The 20,376-nt window shown below is 35.9% G+C and overlaps 1 protein-coding gene across 1 annotated transcript; it reads left to right on the top strand.

Moving 5' to 3' along the window:
• The first annotated feature begins 1,897 nt into the window (after positions 1–1,897).
• On the top strand, positions 1,898–20,301 carry wdr75 (WD repeat domain 75). Its single transcript, XM_088930642.1, has 21 exons — positions 1,898–2,015; positions 2,759–2,888; positions 6,316–6,381; positions 6,475–6,574; positions 8,964–9,088; positions 9,426–9,496; positions 9,810–9,926; positions 11,956–12,044; positions 12,172–12,330; positions 12,671–12,730; positions 12,824–12,939; positions 13,349–13,524; positions 14,638–14,780; positions 15,016–15,196; positions 16,751–16,845; positions 16,935–17,030; positions 17,375–17,544; positions 18,752–18,811; positions 19,168–19,314; positions 19,575–19,666; positions 19,908–20,301. Exons 1-21 carry the CDS (start codon positions 1,930–1,932, stop codon positions 20,125–20,127), a joined length of 2,499 nt encoding a protein of 832 aa, XP_088786768.1. The 5' UTR covers positions 1,898–1,929; the 3' UTR covers positions 20,128–20,301.
• The last annotated feature ends 75 nt before the right edge of the window (positions 20,302–20,376 follow it).

Genomic DNA, 20,376 nt, shown 5'->3' with positions numbered 1-20,376 from the left:
TATCTCCATTGCCTAATGTTATCTTACTAATTGTCAATTAATTAATCTTAATAAGTAGTCAAGGAAATTAGATATTATTCATAAGCCATTAACACCACTCGTCCATCAGCTGCTCAAGACAGAGGTAGTACCCAGGGACTGGAGAATTGCTAATGTACTACCCATTCATAAGAAATGATATGATTTCGAAACTGTAATAAATGCTGTAATAAATGGAGTACCACAGGGATCGCTACTCTTCCTAATGTTTATCAGTGATCTAGATTTTGGTATAATAAATAAACTGGACAAGTTTTCTGACGATACCAAATTATGATTTTCAAACAGAAACAGTCAATGCAATTCAAAAAGATTTAGGTACAATTCAAGACTGGGCACACACTTGATTTTCAAGTAGGTAGCTGCGTCAGCATGCGTAGGCTGCTAAGGAACAGGTAAAGGTTTATTAATAAACCTTTACTTGGCAAATGGTCTCTGATTAAGACAGCTGTAGGGTTTGACGTGCAGGTAGCAAAAACAAAATTTAAATACAAAATAGGTACCTCTGAGCTAGAAGAGGCTATTTAGGAAAAAGTATTAGGTGTTTATGTTGACAAATCATTTACATCTTCTAGACAATATGGAGAAGTAATAAAAGGGCAAAAAGTTAGGATATAGTCAAAATTTACATCTAGGGATGTTATGTTAAAATGAGGCCAACAGGCAGGCCTCATTTAGAATACCATTTACAATTGTGGTCACAATATTATAAGAAAGATACATTTGCTCTGGAATCCATCCAGAGAAGAGTAACTAGATACATTCCAGGGCTTTAGAAAATGCCCTATAGTACACTAACAGACTGAAGTACCTGAACCTTTATGTCTTAAACAAGATTACGAGGAAACATAAGACAAGTTAAAATCCTCAAAAGTCTTGCTGACAAAGTATAGGAGAAAAAGAACCTGTACTGGAGTTGTCAATGGCTTTGAGGATTTGAAATCTTGTCTCTAATTCCCTTGTTATTTTCTCTGATGAAAACTGAAAGGGCATACTGTACTAAATCACCAAAAATATCAAAAGTCTGAAATATCAAAAGGTCTGGAAATAATGCAGCAATTCCTAGAATTTTACTGTATCCTACCCTACCCAAATAAAATAAGGTATAACAAGGTCTTTTAAAAATGCAACACCCAGTGTGTTGCCTTGCAAGGTTATTTCTAGAGTGTTTCACTCACATAAACCTATAGAAAAATGTGAAGAGCTGGAAGGTAAGATTTAAAGGTTTACCAGAACAATGGATTATCTTCTCACCTTTAGGTTAAACCACAAGTGTTTAAAATATCGTGATGAAAGTAATAAAACATGTAAATGCTTATACTAATTAATGTCAGCAATAAACAATTTCATTCGGAAAGACAGTTTATTAGTAATCGTCTACACTAACCAAAAAAATCAACGATAGCACTGTGAATGTTCTACGGATTTATTATAAAATAAAGTGATGAAAGAATATCATCAACAACATTGGTATGCATTATCTTTAAAGGTTTTCAGTTCCATAAGAAAACAGTCCACAAGTTAAGGCTTATTTTGCTTCCTTGTACAGTTAAATAAATCGAAAACGTATATATACTATATACAATACTGTCTCACAGCAGCAGAAATACTACTTGCTGTATCTCAAAATTCTTAGCAGCAGCTTATCAAGCAAAAAAATAGCTAAACAAATCATATTTCACGGAACGTTTGGTACACCATGAAGAAAGCAATACCCAAATTTAATATCGTAGTTAAATTACAGAACTGTTTAAAGACGAATAAATAGTACATCACACTTTAGGAAAAGACTCTACTAAGGAAACCTAACCACGCGTAACTGCACTTCCTGTTTTTGTGGCGATGGCTGGGTTAGAGTGCAGAGGTTAGAGTTCAGACATTGGAAAGAAGATGGTGGAGCCCGGAGAAATCCGCGTGGTTCGGAGTGGTGGTAGCAAAATAAACTTCAGAAAACCTGTTTTCACGCTAGATTCAAAGTAAGTGTTGACATGTTTTTATAAAAAGAGATGAAGAGTGCTTTAGTAAATCTGATGAGTGTATTTTTGACTTATAAAAATTTTGGCATCTGCGAAACATGCTGCATTTACGTATACTTGAATGGCTATCTTCTACTTGTACAAAAATATTAACGAAGCATTATTTTGCATGGGAATCGCTGGTTGGTATAATCGTTGGAAGACCGTAATAGGTTATGAGGTGGTAATAAAAATATGTTATAAGTTATGTTTGTGGGTATTAATATATGAACAATGTTTTATGTAAACGTGGAGCTTTTATTCCTCATTAACGTCATCGGTAGTATCCCAGAGCCCAAACTCTTTGTAATACAAGTTGCATTGCGCTTGTTGAAATTCGAAGCCATATAGATTGAATAATAGAAGGCGTTTTTATGGCGTTAAATATATAGTTTTGCTTGGTAAAAGCAGTAATCTTTGTTTCCTGGAAATACAGTTTCGATTTGTATTTTTTCTCAAAGTAGAAATTATCATTGTATAGAACAATTTTCGTATACGGGGTTTCTGGAGCAAAAATTGAAATATTATTTAAGAGATGGCACGCTTGCCTGCACAGATGTGGATAGTATTACTAAATACAAAGGGTCTATCTGAGGAGTCCAATCCCAGCTCTTCAGGTGACACGTTGACCTTCCACGGCCAGAAGTGTTTGTGAATGGAACATTAGCATATTTATTGCATAACTATAAACGTTCATGTTCCAGGTTCTTACTTTGCTCGTCAGGGGATTCGGTGAAAGTCTACAGCACCGCGACAGAAGAATGTGTCCGCATCCTACACGGACACTCGGACCTTGTTACTGGCATTGCCTTAAACCCATCAAACCACCTCCAGGTCTGTTTGCCTCCAGGCATTTTAGTGTACATCGAGTGTATAGGAATCTGCACCACTTCATCTAACAATTGACGTCTCGTGGTCGTCTGTGTTTCTACCCAATTACACACTTGTCATTTTCTTTTCACTTTTCTTTTTTGCACTAAAAGTGTACATAATTAATTTATTAATCTCAGTTCCTTTACTGACTACCTTATGATTGTTGATCTCGGGGAGCCTTTTGGGATATACAGTGGTGTGAAAAAGTGTTTGCCCCCTTCCTGATTTCTTATTTTTTTGCATGTTTGTCACACTGAAATGTTTCAAACAAATTGAAATATTAGACAAAGATAACACAAGTAAACACAAAATGCAGTTTTTAAATGAAGCTTTTTATTATTAAGGGAAAAAAAAAATCCAAACCTACATGGCCCTGTGTGAAAAAGTGATTGCCCCCCCTGTTAAAACATAAATCAACTGTGGTTTATCACATCTTTGGAAAGCTGAGTTCAGTTTCTCTAGCCACACCCAGGCCTGATTACTGCCACACTTGTTCTCAATCAAGAAATCACTTAAATAGGACCTGCCTGACAAAGTGAAGTAGACCAAAAGATCCTCAAAAGCTAGACATCATGCTGCGATCCAAAGAAATTCAGGAACAAATGAGAAACAGAGTAATTGAGATTTATCAGTCTGGAAAAGGTTATAAAGCCATGTCTAAAGCTTTGGGACTCCAGCAAACCACAGTGAGAGCCATTATCCACAAATGGCGAAAACATGGAACAGTGGTGAACCTTCCCAGGAGTGGCCGGCCGACCAAAATTACCCCAAGAGCGCAGCGACAACTCATCCAAGAGGTCAGAAAAAGCCCCACAACAACATCCAAAGAACTGCAGGCTTCACTTGCCTCAGTTAAGGTCAGTGTTCATGACTCCACCATAAGAAAGAGACTGGGCAAAAATGGCCTGCATGGCAGAGTTCCAAGACGAAAACCACTGCTGAGCAAAAAGAACATAAAGACTCGTCTCAGTTTTGCCAGAAAACATCTTGATGATCCCCAAGACTTTTGGGAAAATACTCTGTTGACTGACGAGACAAAAGTTGAACTTTTTGGAGGGTGTGTGTCCCATTACATCTGGCGTAAAAGTAACACAGCATTTCAGAAAAGGAACATCATACCAACAGTAAAATATGATGGTGGTAGTGTGATGGTCTGGGGCTGTTTTGCTGCTTCAGGACCTGGAAGACTTGCTGTGGTAAATGGAACCATGAATTCTGCTGTCTACCAAAAAATCCTGAAGGAGAATGTCCGGCAATCTGTTCGTGACCTCAAGCTGAAGCGCACTTGGGTTCTGCAGCAGGACAATGATCCAAAACACACCAGCAAGTCCACCTCTGAATGGCTTAAGAAAAACAAAATGAAGACTTTGGAGTGGCCTAGTCAAAGTCCTGACCTGAATCCAATTGAGATGTTGTGGCATGACCTTAAAAAAGCGGTTAAGGCTCGAAAACCCTCCAATGTGGCTGAATTACAACAATTCTGCAAAGATGAGTGGGCCAAAATTCCTCCACAGCGCTGTAAAAGACTCATTGCCAGTTATCGCAAACGCTTGATTGCTGTTGTTGCTGCTAAGGGTGGCCCAACCAGTTATTAGGTTTAGGGGGCAATCACTTTTTCACACAGGGCCATGTAGGTTTGGATTTTTTTTTTCCCTTAATAATAAAAGCCTTCATTTAAAAACTGCATTTTGTGTTTACTTGTGTTATCTTTGTCTAATATTTCAATTTGTTTGATGATCTGAAACATTTCAGTGTGACAAACATGCAAAAAAATAAGAGATCAGGAAGGGGGCAAACACTTTTTCACACCACTGTATAGTGCCTTGCCAAAGTATTCAAACCCTTGACCAATTCTCTCATTTTATTGAATTCCAAATCCTACATTGAAATTTAGTTCTCTGTGATATTTTTATTTCTAAGCACTGTGAGGTTTTTATCCAGAAAATGTGGCGGTTATTTTAATGTTTCACAGGTAGGGGCCAATTGTAAGGCAGTTGTGTCCTCGTTAGGGCAATTGTTTTTGACCTGTGTAAACTTAGAGCTTCTGCAACACGGGGATTGAATACGTATGCAAACAGCATATTTCAGTTTTTTATTTTTCTTAAGAATATTTTCTAATAAAACAGTGTCATAGAAAAATAATTAATTTTGAGTTTCAGTGCTTTGAAATAAAAATATCACAGAGGACAAAATTTGAATGTAGGGTTTGTAATTCAGTAAAATGAGAGAATTGGTCAAGGGTCTGATTAGTTTTGCAAGGCACTGTATTGTCAAGAAAAAGTCCAGGCCCTCCTTGTAGATATTGGGACTACCTAGTTTGGTCCTAGATCTCCACACATCTGCTGGATTTCTTTCCAACTGAGTTCTTTTACATAATTAAACCTCAAAAGTTCAAATTACTAGGTGTACTACACTACCGATTATCTTTAATTATGGCATTTCATAACTTAAAATCTGTTGAAAGAGTCTTGACAAATTTCCAGTCAAATTAATGTAATACTATGGTAAAGAGCTCATATGGAGATAAAAGATGCAAGAGTATGGATTCAAAGTGTGCTTGTGTTTTTATAAAACAAGAAGAGGAGTGCCTTAGTAAATTATTATAGGTCAGGACGATCAGAGTAAAAGTCTGGAGCATGAGAGCTTGAATTAGAAATGGTCAGCTCTGGGCATTAAATGCAACAAGATGCTGGTATTTTAATTCGAAATGATCCCTAAACTATTGTGTTGACCAACTCTCCTGCTTAAGCAAAGAAAACAATTTGTCTCAATGTTTCATAATTGATATAGCTAATAAAAACTACCAGATTGTGGGTCTCCAGAACCATGATTGACCATCCATGTTACACGTAATGTGTCTTTTTATAATGATATGGTGAGAGGTGTAATGGTGAGACTGTTTTTGCAGTCTACAGTACCTGTAAGTTGTTATTGAAAACTGGTGCATAGCTTGTCCATTCCAAAATGATCTACACTGCTAGTTTTGCTGCTACAGGCAACATACCAGCTGATATTTCAGCAGAAACAAATCACAATTGTGATGGGAAAATTCCCTGAGAGAGGATCAATTGAATTATCCATTTCTAAATATGATTTGTCATTGTGTTCTATAAAGTTGTAAATACAGCATTAAATAAAGATCACGAAGAAGTATCAATATTTAAGAACTAAATGTGGTTCGTATTTGTGACAGCAGTAACTGCAGTGTTAAAATTTTTTTCATTAAGCTGTACTTCAAGAAGACTCAAATGAATTCTTGTGTCTTCCACTTGAGAGTACGTGATTGGGGCACTCCCTAGGACGGGTAAAATAAGACCTTGTGTCCTTTTGTGCATCCTTTCTATGTTTAGGTATTTTAACAGGAGATTTTTAACCCTTCTATTTGCAGGTTTATTCCTGCTCTGTAGATGGCACTGTTAAGCTGTGGGACTTCACTGATGGCATTCTGATTAAGGTAATGCATTGTTCCACACTTCACACTTATTTAAATTCATTACTTTCCTTGTGCAGTATGCATATGTTTAATTGTATTTTGTTATTTCTTTAGACGTTTGTAATTGGCTACAAACTCTTAGCCCTGTATGTCTCACCTGACCATGAAGGAACAGTTTTTCTCATCATCCCCATGGAAAGCAACAAAGAATCAGGTAAAATTTAAAGCCAGTTCTGGCTTCATTTTTCTATTAAAAACATTGATGTCCTAATAATGGATTCAGGATAATTTGCTTGTTGATTGGTCATTTCTACACTGGACTTAATTCTTCACAGTAACCAAATGATGGTTTGATTAATGCAGTACTCCTGCTGGAGTTGTGGATGTTTTTAATCCTATTCCAATCTGGAGCACACATGTTTTTACATTGTACTCCTAAATCAGGATAGAATTGATATGAATAGACACCAAAACACTGTCATTCCCCAACTGTTCCCCAACTTTTTGTTAAAACATGAATGATTATTCATGCAAGTAAATAACTCTTTGATTTCAAGTAACATGCACAGTAACAGTGAAACAAATGACCTACCTTACTACATGTGGTTCAGGTGGGTAGCTGCGTCAGCATGCATAGTCTGCAAAGGAACAAGTAATAGGTTTATTCCATGCTGAAAAGAGAAGAGAGAAAACGCAGTGAGCTCACACCTGAAGATGGCTCCACAGCCGAAACATGTTTTCTCTCTTCTCTTTTCAGCACGGAATTAACCAATTCTTGTACCTTACCTTACTACATGTTTGCTTTAATGTGGTGCAGTTTAATTAAAAGGCACAATGGTAAGAATGCTTTTAGGAAAATTACTATATTCTCTCATTCTCTTATTATTACTGCTTTTTTCTTACTGCTACTTCAGACACTAAGTATGGCACTGTCTGGAGCTGGATGGAAAAAAAAGTGTATAGAATTTCTGCATCAGTAATGATAGAGAAATGCAAAGAATAACAGTTGGGGAGTTCTTGACATTTTGCCTATCGGAGAGCAAGTGTCATTATATCATCAGTGAATGTAACTGAAATCACTGGTCAGGTTTTTCTGTTGTCATGTCTACAGGAAATTCATTAACTGACTTAAACCCACATGCAGTGGTTAATTATTTACTATATTTTCTTCAGTATTGATTTGGTCCTGAAAGGTATTACAAGTATGTGAATATCAGCACTAAGTAACAAGTGCCAGTGCTTTTAGTTTAAACCTTTAGTGCAGCCTCTCTTTGTATTTAAAGGCTTATTTGTATATCCTTTTAGGCAGTATTTTAAAATCTACTGTTTCTGTGGGTGGGACTGACAAAAACACATGCTGACTGCATACCTACTAGTGGCCAGTAATTAACTTTGCATTTATTTGAAAAAACACAAATTTTTATTAATTTTTATTACATTTGAACTGTTGCTGACAGGTGATGTTTAAATCTGCTAGATGTTGCACAAATGTCAAAACACTATATGTGTATCAATTTTTAATTTCAGCCATGCGAGGTACATATAGGTTTAAAGGAACAAGTAATTGTTTATTCCATGCTGAAAAAAAGAAGAAAGAAAACACAACGTTTTGGCCGTGGAGCCTTCTTCAGGTGTGAGAAAGACAAGGCAGTAAGCAAAGGTAATGTAGCGGGAGAACAAATTCTTTGTTCTCTCTTCAGCTACCCACCAGAACCACATGTAGTAAGGCAGGTCCTTTGTTCTCCCGCTACATTACCTTTGCTTACTGCCTTGTCTTTCTCGCACCTGAAGAAGGTTCCACGGCCAAAACATTGTGTTTTCTTTCTTCTTTTTTTCAGCATGGAATAAACCTATTATTTGTTCCTTTGCAGCCTACGCATGCTGACGCAGCTACCCACCTGAACCACATATAGGTTTATATACCAGAGGCATAATGCAGATTCTTTCAGTATCATCTGAAGTCTTTCACAAGTGTAATATTGTCTTCTATGTAATATTTGTAGCAAAAGCATTTTTTTAAAATTTGGCAGCTGTTCAGATTACAGGATAATGTCAACAACTAGACCAAACAGAGTATGTGCTTGGTACAGAAATTCTAAATTGTTTCACATCCATCAATATAATTCTTATTGTAATAAGTTCCTGGTTTTTCTGTTTGCCAGGAGGAGCCCCTTTGTGTCATCACGAGACCCCGGTATTTTAAAATGCTTAATTAAGTCTCCCATGTAGTGTTATATCAAGGGCAGAACTTCAAAAGCATACAAGGGAATAATAACGTGATGTCCTGTGTTAATCATTAGTTTTAAGAACATCCTGTGCTTTAAGGTACACAGGACTTGTGCCAGTGTGTGATGAAATAGTCCTGAATAGGCCTGAAATAGTCCCCATTGATCATGACAATTTTAATACTCCACTGGGATGTCATATTAGGAATCCACCTTAACTTATCCTTCCCAGTGAAGGCTGTGACAAATTAGTTACTGCTATATCCACACATAATAGGTAGATTCCTTCTGAAGTTAATTTGTACCCGATCTGTTGCACTTTTTACTAAGAGGTACTTGCAGATGTTTTTGACATTTGGTTTTGTCTTGTTTTGGCAGAGGCTTTTCAGTTGGTTTCTGTTCAGCTTCCAAAAGTGTCCGACCAGGAGGTAGAAGCCAGAGATGTGTCCATCCTGTTAAGTAATGTCAACCCTGCCCCAAAGGCAACCTCTTTTGGAAGAGGGGTACGAGATGCGCATCGCTTCACATGTTCAAACTCTCTCTTCAGTTGTGAGAATTGACCTTTGGGGTCAACTGAAAAATCATCTCCGTGATGATGCAGCACAGGACTGACAGACCCATTAAAATACAGTGCAATCTATCATTTAAAAAATATTTTAATATAGTTGTAGCTGTTATAAAGTCTGAGCATGTCTAAGAATGACACTTTTTATTCTCCCGTTGAACTGCATTGTGTATGTAATAGTTGGAATGTTTCAAAATGGAATGTGGTTGGACTTATTTTTATTCCTGTATATTTGTACGCGGGTTTAATCTTGTTTTTTTTCTTTTGTTGTACAGGGCACATATATTGCTTCTGTGAAAGGTCTACATATGTCTGTGTACTTTTTCAAGAAACAAAAGACTTACAGGTAATTGTTCCTTTTATCATATAAAGCCTTCCCCACTACAGTTTTTATGACTTTGTGGGAAGTTAGAAAGGAGATCCATTTTATCCAAAAATATACAACATTTTTTAATTTATTTATTCATTTGTGATTACATTAGTTTTACCATAATATTGTAAGAATTGTAGTCATTTCCTGACCTCCAACACTGAGGCATGAGATGACCAAGATTGTCAACTTGATCATCTGTCTTGTTTGTATTATGATTTCTTTTCAGATCAGTGGCTTCTTAAAAAAAAACTAAAATAAAATGTACAACTTGTTTTTTCCCCTTAAGGCTGGCTTTAAAAGCTACTGATAAAAAGGGAGCCAAGAATATGTTCACATGTGTTACCTGTCACCCGAAAGAGGACTGCATAGCCACTGGCCATGAAGATGGGAAGATAAGGCTGTGGTATGTACAGCAATGAAAGTTTTGCTTTGCTGATTTTTCCACAGTAAAGATGCCATATATTCAAGTTTCATGCTGAAAAAAGTATGGGTGTATTAATCAGAAGAGTCATTGTAGTTGTAGCCACCTGGTATTAATCTGAAACGTTTAAGATTGTACACATTTGATTTTTATTGTGTTGTTAAAACAAGTTAATGTTCTTAAAAGTCTGATTGCAACACCATCCTTGGGGGTAAAAACAACACAAAAAAAATGAAATATGAGGTTATTGTATCTTTTAGCAAACCCCCCCAAATTCCTGCTCATTCTGTTGTGCAAAATTGGGTTTTAAATGTTGTCATTGCAACCACTTAAACATTAGCAATTTTATTTGATTAAAGACTGTAGTTTTGCATACCATTTCACAATTTGAGGCTCAGTTTAGATATTTTTCCAATGTGGAAGTTTCTGTTACTAGTTAAGATTGCTTCAACCTGGATATTGCATTATTGTAAACATTGCATCATTGATACTCTACAGTTTGACTTCTTTGGTGGCGGAAAATGACCCACTGGTGCCCCATGAGTGATGAACTAGGATTCTTCATCACTTAAAAATAAGTTTCAGATATAGAAGCATTTAAAACAAAATTGATTTGTGTAATTCACAGTAACAATACCTCTAGATTGACAGCTATTAACCAGTACACATTAGATCTTACTAAACTATAGTGCAGTAGACATATAGGTCAAGGGTAGTGTCCCCAACTGTCTTGGGAGGGATTCTAGAACCCTAGCCATTATTCCACTACTGAAACTTTTGACAGACAGACATTTCAAGCAGAGTATCCACTATAAATATAGACTTCTCAAGAGCAGTAATCACTAATTCTGTGAACAGGGTTTGAAAGGAGAACCCATTTGCCTTTAAAAGTTTCCAAAGGCTGGCACCTTAACTTTTTGACCATCACAACTTTTGAAAATAAGTTTGTTAATCAGTGTCCCATTTTGACCTCTCTAAAATTGAACCCGTTGACTTGTGCTGTCCTGGCATAGTGCCGAAATAAAGTCAAAAGGGTTAGAATGCAATAGGTTTTATTAAGATTATGTATTACTTTAATTGGAAACCTGGAGATCTGATTACATTTGTCTGTCTTACACAGATGGAGGCAGTTTGCAAAGAAGGATTATGTAAAGCAGCAGCCATAAAAGTTAATTTGGTTTAAATCTATCTCTGAATGGAATTATAAAAAAAAAAGTTATTGGCAGTTGCTCTTTGTTTTATAATTTCCCAACATGGATTTTTTTTTTCAACACAGCCACTCCAGTTATCAGCTCAGTCCCACTCTATTCCTGTAGCACTCTGTGCATATGCAACACTGATCATTGACAGGTTCGATTGATGTGCTTTTCTTGGAATATTATTATAATAGTCTTTATTGTCACTTGATTTTGTTTTATTTAAAGAGGTAGGATGTTCATGTTAGCAGTGAGATACTTCATAGTTTCATAGATCTGATGCAGCCAGTGAAGCATGGCTAAAGTTAAGTTGGTTGTGACTTAAATTTTGATTAATTAAAAATGGCTTCAGAAAAAGAACATGGCATCTTAACTGTGAGGGTTGATAAGTTAGTGGTTATTTAGAATATCACCTGGCCACATCTTTTATTGTCCAAAAATTAGGTATGTTTTTTGAGACCAGACAAACATTTTCTGACTTGAAGTGTTTTTATGGTGGGTATTTATTCAAAACAATTCTGTTTGCAGTTCAAATGTAGATATAAATGTCGTCAGGTGTCAGTGTGAAACTCTTTCCTAAACAGAATTACCATCCAGCTTGTTATTTTATATATGTCCAAATACAAAAAATTTAGAATTTCAGCCTTCGGTTTTGAATTATAGGCCATCTGATCTGGTAAAGATTTGTATATGTCTTTCTTTGATATTAAACAGGTTTTAACATCAAATGGGTTTATCACATTTATACTCCATCTGAAAAAAGTGTGAATTATAGTAACTTGTAAATTTGGATAACTTATGTATCTTGTTTACAGGAGAAATTTTAATCAGAAAAAGGAATACACATACTCCACACAGCACTGGCACCATAATATTGTAAAGGATCTGTCTTTTACACCTGCAGGTAAGGTCTTTAAATAACAGTATTTAACAGTGTTGTAGGGTATAAACTTTAACCCAAAGTGAAATTTACTATAATCGTTTTTCTTGCTTACTAACTAAAAACTTTGTTTTTCTGAATGTGTTCCCAGGTACTAATATGCTGAGTGGTGGAATAGAGTCAGTGTTAGTACAGTGGCGCTATGGAGAAGAAACTAGAAAGGATTTCCTGCCTCGTCTGGGAGCTGCTATTGAATATGTCTGTGCATCTCCAGATGGAGTGCTTTACTGCACCTCTCACAGCGACAACAGTGAGGCTTTTGTTCTCTGCTACTTTTAATGTTTAAAGTCTCTTTTCACCTTTCCCTATTGTGCATATTTTCTTCCCATTGAACTCTTGAAATATTGAAGCAGTACTTCAGAACTGTTCTCATCTAAAAAAAAGTCTTTTTTTTATATACCAAGATTTGTGTGGTTTAGAGATCGGCTGCACTTCAAGACTTTTTGCTAAATATAAGTGAAGTGAGCTTTGAGTAAAATGTGCTTTGGCTTTAAAAAAGCTGCTGACATGTTCTTAGCATTCTGGAAATATTGCCTGGTGCTGGATTTTAGTCAGGCTGAAAAAATATTGTTTCTTTTCTTAACCGTCAGAGATCACAATTATCCAGAGTAACCTGAAAGTCATTGGTGTAATCCAAGGCCTGGTTAAAGGTATGTAAATGGAATAATATATATATACAGCATTTGTGTTAAAAAAGTTGATCACCACCAATTAACTTGGAGCTTATGGACTCATTTTTTAAGGAGATAACATCAAGACCAATTTAATGATTGACCCAAGAAGTAAAGCATTAGTGCTAAACGGGAAGCCTGGACATTTGCTCTTTTATTCTCTCCAGCATGACAAGCAGTTGTATAATGTAAGTAGATGTTTTAATTGCACTTCAAAATGACTCTTGCAACCATAAAGCCATGTCTTGCATGACGCATCTAAAATCTTGCTTACCATTTAGACAGAAAAAAAATATTTGCCTCTGTAAGACAACAATTTATGGCACATTGTATGATGCAGTTTGCTGTATACCCGGAAGCTTCTATAATTAATAATGCGATAAAAAATACTGTTTATCTCGCTCCATCAAAGGTGGAAATAATTCAGTATTTACGTTGAAATTACATTAAAATGAGGTTATCAGCAAAAAAAAGAGTATCGAGATTGCGTTATACATCGATTACTTTATAACAATAAATTAGAAGATTGTTAATTTATAAGATTTAGAAAAGATAGATTTTTGTTTCTGATGTTATTTTTGTACATTTTATTAACAGCTTGACATAGTGCAGCAGGAGTATATCCATGAGTCAGGCCTGCAGCAGTTTGAAGTGGTCAAAGCTGCATTTGATGCCCAAGGTTCTTGGTTAGCAACTGTTGAAGAAAGGAAAGACAAGTTGTCTGAATGGGAGGTGATGCTGAAAATGTGGGGCTATGACGAGCAGACACAGAGGTTAGTTTCATACTGCTGATTATGCTGTATTGTATGATGATGGGAGCTTTGCATATTTGTTGCAGTACAGATAACAAGTGTACCCTTTTTCACAGCATGAATTCTGCATCAGTTTTAACAGCGAAATGGAAATGTATCAATTTTACAAATTCCTTTTTTATTGATTTGGATTTTTCTCAAATATGTGACAGAATTGTTCTTTTGGAATATAAAATCAAGACTTATAACCAGTAAGAAGATTTAAAGTGAACATATGTATGATTTAATTATTTGCTTTTCGCGTATGACATGTATTCTGATTGAATAATAAGAATAGCCTCTATTTGTTTGTAATTTTTCAGCACGTCTAGTCCGTTTGGTAGTTTGTTCATTTCTAAGTCTTAACATTTGAAAACATCAGAAAATTCCACAAAACAGAGATTTGAATTTATAGTTCGCAAGTAGGCTTTTTCCATTTCTCTCAGGAAAAAATAAGTGTGACTGAAATGCACCTCCATTTATGTGTTATGATTATGATTTCAACTGTGTCTTGGTGTTACTGTAATGTGCTGCTGAGTGCTTGAAATTTTTTCCACACCTTTTTTACCTTTGGACTTTAAACAAAATGTGGTGTCTCACTATGTGTTGCTGGTGAAAACAAGGTTCATTTCTGAACCTTGATAATACTCACTTCCCTTGCATTTTTACTCTCATGTGGTGATGACCATCTCAGCACTGATCATGCCATGTCCTTCAGCGGAGTCTTTCTAACAAGCCCTGCGCCTAAATGCATCCATTCTATTCTGTAGGGGAAGTGCAGATTTCAAGCACTCAAATTCCTCAAGCCATTGTCACAGCACCCTTTACCATCAGCTCCATCGCCCCACTTGAGCTCTTTCACTTGAATACCAACTCGTTTTGTTTTTTTTTAACCATAACTGTTGTCATGATACATGAACATGGTTATATGTTTAAACCATGTATGAATTACCTCCTTAATGTCTTGTATACAAGGATCAAGATCAATAGATTGAATGCCATGAACTTGGGTACATAACTTTCTTTTTATGACTTCATTATCATGAAGGGGGATTTTAAATGTGCGAAATTAATACTCTTATATTTTTATTTAAGCTTTGTGCTGAATACCACAGTAACATCCCCCCATGAGGGTCAGATCACAGCTCTCTGTTTCTGCAATGCCAACGAAACCAGCATGTTGGTGACAGCAGGAAAGGATGGGCAGTTTAAAGCCTGGCTCTTGGGAGAGAATTCTGGTATGTATCCTAAGTGATCAAAATTGGTTTCACAGCTAAATTTTCATGCATTGCATAACATGAGCGTTTAGTTCCAGAAATATATCACAACCTAAAGATCTATTCCCTTTTTTTTTTGTTTCAGACAGCTTAGTTCAGGATTTAATAGAAAATGTAATAGCTTTCTCAAGAAGAAGACCAAAGAATTATGTGTTAAAGAAAAATGACGTTTAAACACGTTTTTGTTTGCCTCCAGATCAGGAAGCGTGCTGGACTTGTGACTTTGTGGGCAGCTACCACAATCTGAGTGTCACAAACTGTTGCTTCTCTGCGGACGGTTCCTTGCTGGCTGTCAGTTTCCAAGAGATTGTCACCATATGGAACCCTGACTCCTGGGACCTCCTGTGCACATTCTGTCAGCCTCCAGGGAAAATAAGGTCTAAAAATAAAGGCTTTTTTCTTATTCCCAAAAACTGAAACAAAGCAATCCATGGGTTTTTTTTTGCTAAGAGGGAAGACCAGTCTGCTTGATGTTTTATTAAACAAAGAGATAAATTTAAAAAAATACATTCCTGAAAGATTTATAGAACAGTTTATTTCATTCCCCTCCACTGTTCCACCTATTAGCAATTTAAGTAAATTTATTTTGTTAAAAAGTAGTTAAAACTGACCTTCTAGTTTTACAGTCTAAGACGCATAAAACATTGAGAAACATTCAGTAGATCAGGATAGATCTATTCAAAGCAAAATGCTCTCAAGCCAGCTCTGGCTGTCTCTTTCCACTTTGCAAGCATGTCACCTAATTATAAGCATGTGAGTTCCAAAGTCTTGAAACCTGAAATGAACTCTGCTCTAGTTTCTGTTGAGCTTTCTTGCATGGTATTACAGGAGTTTAAAATGCTTATTGTGCAAGATTATAACACGTCTGCTGCTGAGTTGGAAAGCTGGAAAGCCTTTATGTTGTTTTATTTTAATTCTCACCTCTGCTATGTTTCTGGCTCATTAATAATCGGAAAAGAAAATCAGAATTCAAGGAATGCCTTGATTTTACCAAATGGCTTTCATGTATATGTTAAGAAAGCATGTGAAAGTACTAATGTGGTCAAATATGCGAGGTGATAATATATACTCCCTAATCTCTGCACAGTTCTGACTCCAATATATTGTTGCATGGTGTAAAAGTTCAGAGTATTCTGAAACGAATTCACTGATTGGTAAATGTTCAGTTGATTTAGAAAAGTGCCTGTAGTCAGAAAATTAAATGCAGTCTTAAAAGAACAGATCACTATTATATGCTTCCTCTGGATCATATTCAATCAATAAAGGAATACCTAAGGAAGTTGGTATTACAAGGAATTTAGTCAACAATGAATTTACTCATATCTAATGTTGGTTTTCAAGACCAAGCTACATTTTGTAGTGAGAAGTGAAAAGGCTTTGTTTATATTACATCTGCTGCCTGATGTTAAAAAAATATTGAGGCATCTTGCTGTTCCTATTATTTATAAGTGCATCTTTGAATGTAAAATGTTACTAGTGCTGTAATGAGATTCTATATAATATAACCAGCAGTTAAAGCAGTTTTTATGTGTCAAATCAAAATTTAAAAAATGCCTTTCATTGATTGATGTTATTTCTGTGTCTGCTGTGAAGCATGAATCAGCAATATTGCAGATTATTTTTCAGTGTTGTGTGCAGCAGTTAAAATTAAACTTGTTACTGTCAGTTATTCCCTGTGTGCATCCTCAGGACATTGTAGTTAGACTAAAACAGAAATTCAGTTCTAATTTTTAATTTAACTTAAATATTCTAATATGTACTGAAGTAATCTAGTGAAGTATGCATCTCAGATCAAAGTCATGGTTTAATGGCTGTAATCTGTTTAATGCATTAAACCACTTTGTGATTTGTAATTTTGTAATTTGTAACTTTGTAAACCACTTTGTCATGGGCTGAAATAGTTGTTGAAACTGACTCTTTTGATCTTGTAGGAAACTTTGTTTTGGGAGGCTAAGCTGTTCAAAGTACCTCCTTGGTACCACCACTAATAACTTGCTCTGCTGTTGGAACCTGCTGACTTGTAAATGTAAGTGCTCTAAAAACATTTTGTTGTATTGTCATCAATTAAGTTTAGCTGATATTAAAACTTAATGTTTGTTTTTATTTTCCCCCAAGTGGAATGGAGCGCAGATTTAAATGTCATTTGCCTTGAGGCTGATCCTTTATCTGAAAACATTGCTGCATTTTCATTTGCATCTGGAAGCTCTGACTGTGAGTATGAATCCTGTATTCTTTTAGGAATCAATGATTTAGGCTGCTGAAAACGTCTTTCTTAATCCATATTCATTTTGTGCTTTTTTTCAAAGCACCATGCACACTAAACCACCACTGTAGTTCAATTTAATGATTTAAATAAAGCTGAATGAATTCTAAGAGTTATCGCTGTCCTACCTGATTACCTTTTTACCTTACCTTTGCACTTTTAAAATTTTCAAAATGTAAACCTTCAACCTTTAAATATGGGAGAGAGGGTTTTTAAGCTAACATATTTTGACGGTGTGTCACGAAGCAGTGAAAACCACCGTCTGAAATAAACACGCTGCGTTTCCCCTCAGTGTTCGTGTTCAAACCAAGCGAGCCGCGGCCCCTGTATGTCCACAAGGCGGTGTGTCTCGGCCAGGTGCAGCGCGCAGTCTTCGCTCCCCGAGAGATGGCAGAGGACAACTGCTCAGAGAGCAGCCAGTGGTTGAACAGGTCCCGACTCTACTTCCTTTCAGAGCACATGGTAAAAAAAAAACTCTCACCTTTTGATTGTTGCGTAAAGTGGTAGAGCTTACATTTGAAATAATTCATAGTTTCAGGTCCTGGATTGTTAAAACAGGAAGAGCATTTCAGAACACAATTCTGCTTACAGTTGGGATCTTGAGATTTTTGTAGTTTCAGGTCTTTATTTTACATTTGTTAGGTCATTACACAGTTGTTGTATTTCTTATTCTGTTTCACTTCTCTGCCTGATGTGCCAGCATCCTCACTACACAGTACGTTTTGCAACACTTAAGTGGCCCTACTTCAGTAATGCATGAACTGGGTTCCCTCTTACATATGAAGCACTCAGAACCTTTGGGGTGAATATGTAAATGTAGTTATTGTTACTTATTAATAATAGTGATTCTGCCAAAGACTTCCATCTTTCATATAGCTATTTGTAGCATCTTGAAGGATCACCCGTTATATGTAGGTTGTTCTTGAGTTACGTGCTCTTAATTTGCAAACTTTTAGTTTATTGTGCCTCAAGAATGTACACCTCTTGATGAATTAATCTTCTGGCAACTTCACAGAGTATTTTAGACACTGATATACAAACGTAGGCATCAAAGAAAAGGTCGGTGCTAACAAAATCTTTAAAATGCAAGACTGTCAATAAAATATTAATTGAATGATGAACAAAAGATGGTTAGCATTCAATGAGTAAAAGGATTCGATAAAAGTCTACAATAATCACCTAAAATACTCAATAAAGAACACATTTGTAATGTTACTTATGACAATACCAAATGAATGACATTTAAGTTTCACTGTGTTTAAAAGATCAAAGATATATGCAGTCAAGATGCCTTTCACACCCACCACTAACAATCTTTATATTGATTTGATTAGTATTAACATTTAGCTTAAAAATAACTTGTAGTATTTTTAAGTTGTATGGATTATAGTACAACTGCGTGAACCTCTTACATTAACAAATGTGTAATTGTTTATATTTAGCAGTTATATGTTCAGTTATGGAGTAGACCCAGAACGCATTCCTCGTAATTGTGTATTCTTATGGGGAATTAGTTTTAAATTTACAAATTTAATATTCAAGGAATACAGCTGCCACAATCAAGCATGGCACAAATCTCTTTATATCTTATAAATTTATCTTGTTTAAATGTCCTGTGCAGACAGTAAATCACTTTTTTATTGTTTACTTTTATTGTTGTTTTTTTCAGGATCTGATGACATTCGTTACAAAATCAGAAGAAGACCGGATAGTGGCTTCAAGCAAACAGGTATGTTCACTTGCATCTTTGAATGAAAACATAACTTCCCAGATATCAGTCTTCCTATACTGTCATTTCTCCTTCTATTGTACGTATGTTGGCATGTTGGGTTTTTTTATTGGAATTCCTTTTTTTCCTTTTAACTCGAGGTGCTTCTCCAAAAAGACTTTTAATTTGAAGGCATAATGATTATGAAAACTTTTTTTATTTTTTTTTATTATTTTTATTATATTCTCTGCATGGAAATTAAGTTGTATGATTGCCCATAACATTCTTACTTGTCACTGATAGTGCCTACATTAAAGTGCCATAAAGCAGAATTTCTTTTACCGTATTTCTCTTCTAAATGCTCCTTTGTGGTTTAGCTTTCAATAGATGAGAGCACTCCTGTCACTCCATTCTCCCTACTGTTGGGGAGACACAGACAACAGCATCAGACTGATCTGGATAAACAGAAGGACCAGCTAGTGGCTCGGGTTCAGAATCCACAAGGAACAGTTGCAGTTAAAGAGGTGAGCACTCAAATCCAGGCATTCAGTGGCTTCTGAACTGTAGTAATACATTTTGTATTGAAACAGTGGTGCTGAATAAGGATTTGTGTAAGGAAGAGAATGTTACCTGTGTTAACCTGACATACCTGACACAACCAGGTAAAGTAAGCAAGACATACCTCAGTTATTAAGATCTTAAGCATTTTCGTTCTAAAGTAATTGTATAGTTTGAAGTTGTGTTGCATGATGTTAAATGGGAAAATCTGTTCATCTCATTTCAGTTGCTTCAAACTCCAGCCTATGTTTTGCCCTCAGCTTCATTCCTGTGTACAATGTTTGTAAATTCCTTGCTCATCTCCAAGCATGGAAATGGGTAAGTTGGCTTTTCACAAGAGAGGCAGTTTACCAGATCTAAGTATTTTTTAAGTACCCACAAATTGGGTACTGAAGGTCTTGTATTTCTTAAGCTTGTCTGATTCAGTTCTTGAAATCTGATCAAATGTCTTAGACCTGAAACCTTTTGTTGTGAGTAGTACAAGATTCACACACAAACACAGCCCTCCTATTTCTTTAATACAAGTGAGTTGACCTTATTCTTTTTTTTTCTCTTAAAGAGAAGTCACTGAGGAAATAGATGAGGATATGGACAGTGACAAAGAGCAAGATGATGATGATTCAGAAAAGGAAATGGACTCGCTGGATAATCTGCAAGAATTTAAAACAGAGTACCTCTTAGAGGAGCAGGCACCACAGCTTTCAAGGTCTGAGGAAAAGGAATTAAAGAAACTACGAAAAACAGACTACAGTTGGCTTAGCAAACTTCGGGACTATTAGCTATAGGAATTAACCTGAGCCAAAACCCTAACCCTTGGTGCATCATTTTTTACTCTTAATGCAATCCAGTATCTATTTTTTTTTATATTCCAGAAAAGTATACCATGCTGGTTAAAAAACTGTCTATTGCTGGGATTGTTGACATTAACAGAACTTCTGAAAGATCACACTGCAGTATTGAGTGTTCTGTACCTTACTTTTAGCTGTTTCATAACTGTAGTGAAATCCTAAACTTGCATAAAGGATCAC

Source organism: Atractosteus spatula, chromosome 13 (assembly GCF_055471065.1).
Source record: "Atractosteus spatula isolate fAtrSpa1 chromosome 13, fAtrSpa1.hap1, whole genome shotgun sequence".
NCBI classification, from domain to species: Eukaryota; Metazoa; Chordata; class Actinopteri; order Semionotiformes; family Lepisosteidae; genus Atractosteus; species Atractosteus spatula.
This window is presented reverse-complemented; position numbering and strand designations above follow the sequence as displayed.

What these genes read in the sequence shown, in the direction of transcription:
- wdr75 (XM_088930642.1), top strand. Translation starts at nt 1,930, where the DNA reads ATGGTGGAGCCCGGAGAAATCCGCGTGGTTCGGAGTGGTGGTAGCAAA. An exon ending in GGAAAGCAACAAAGAATCAG is followed by an intron (nt 6,575 to 8,963) that starts GTAAAATTTAAA and finishes TTGTTTTGGCAG; the next exon opens with AGGCTTTTCAGTTGGTTTCT. An exon ending in CACCTCTCACAGCGACAACA is followed by an intron (nt 12,331 to 12,670) that starts GTGAGGCTTTTG and finishes CTTAACCGTCAG; the next exon opens with AGATCACAATTATCCAGAGT.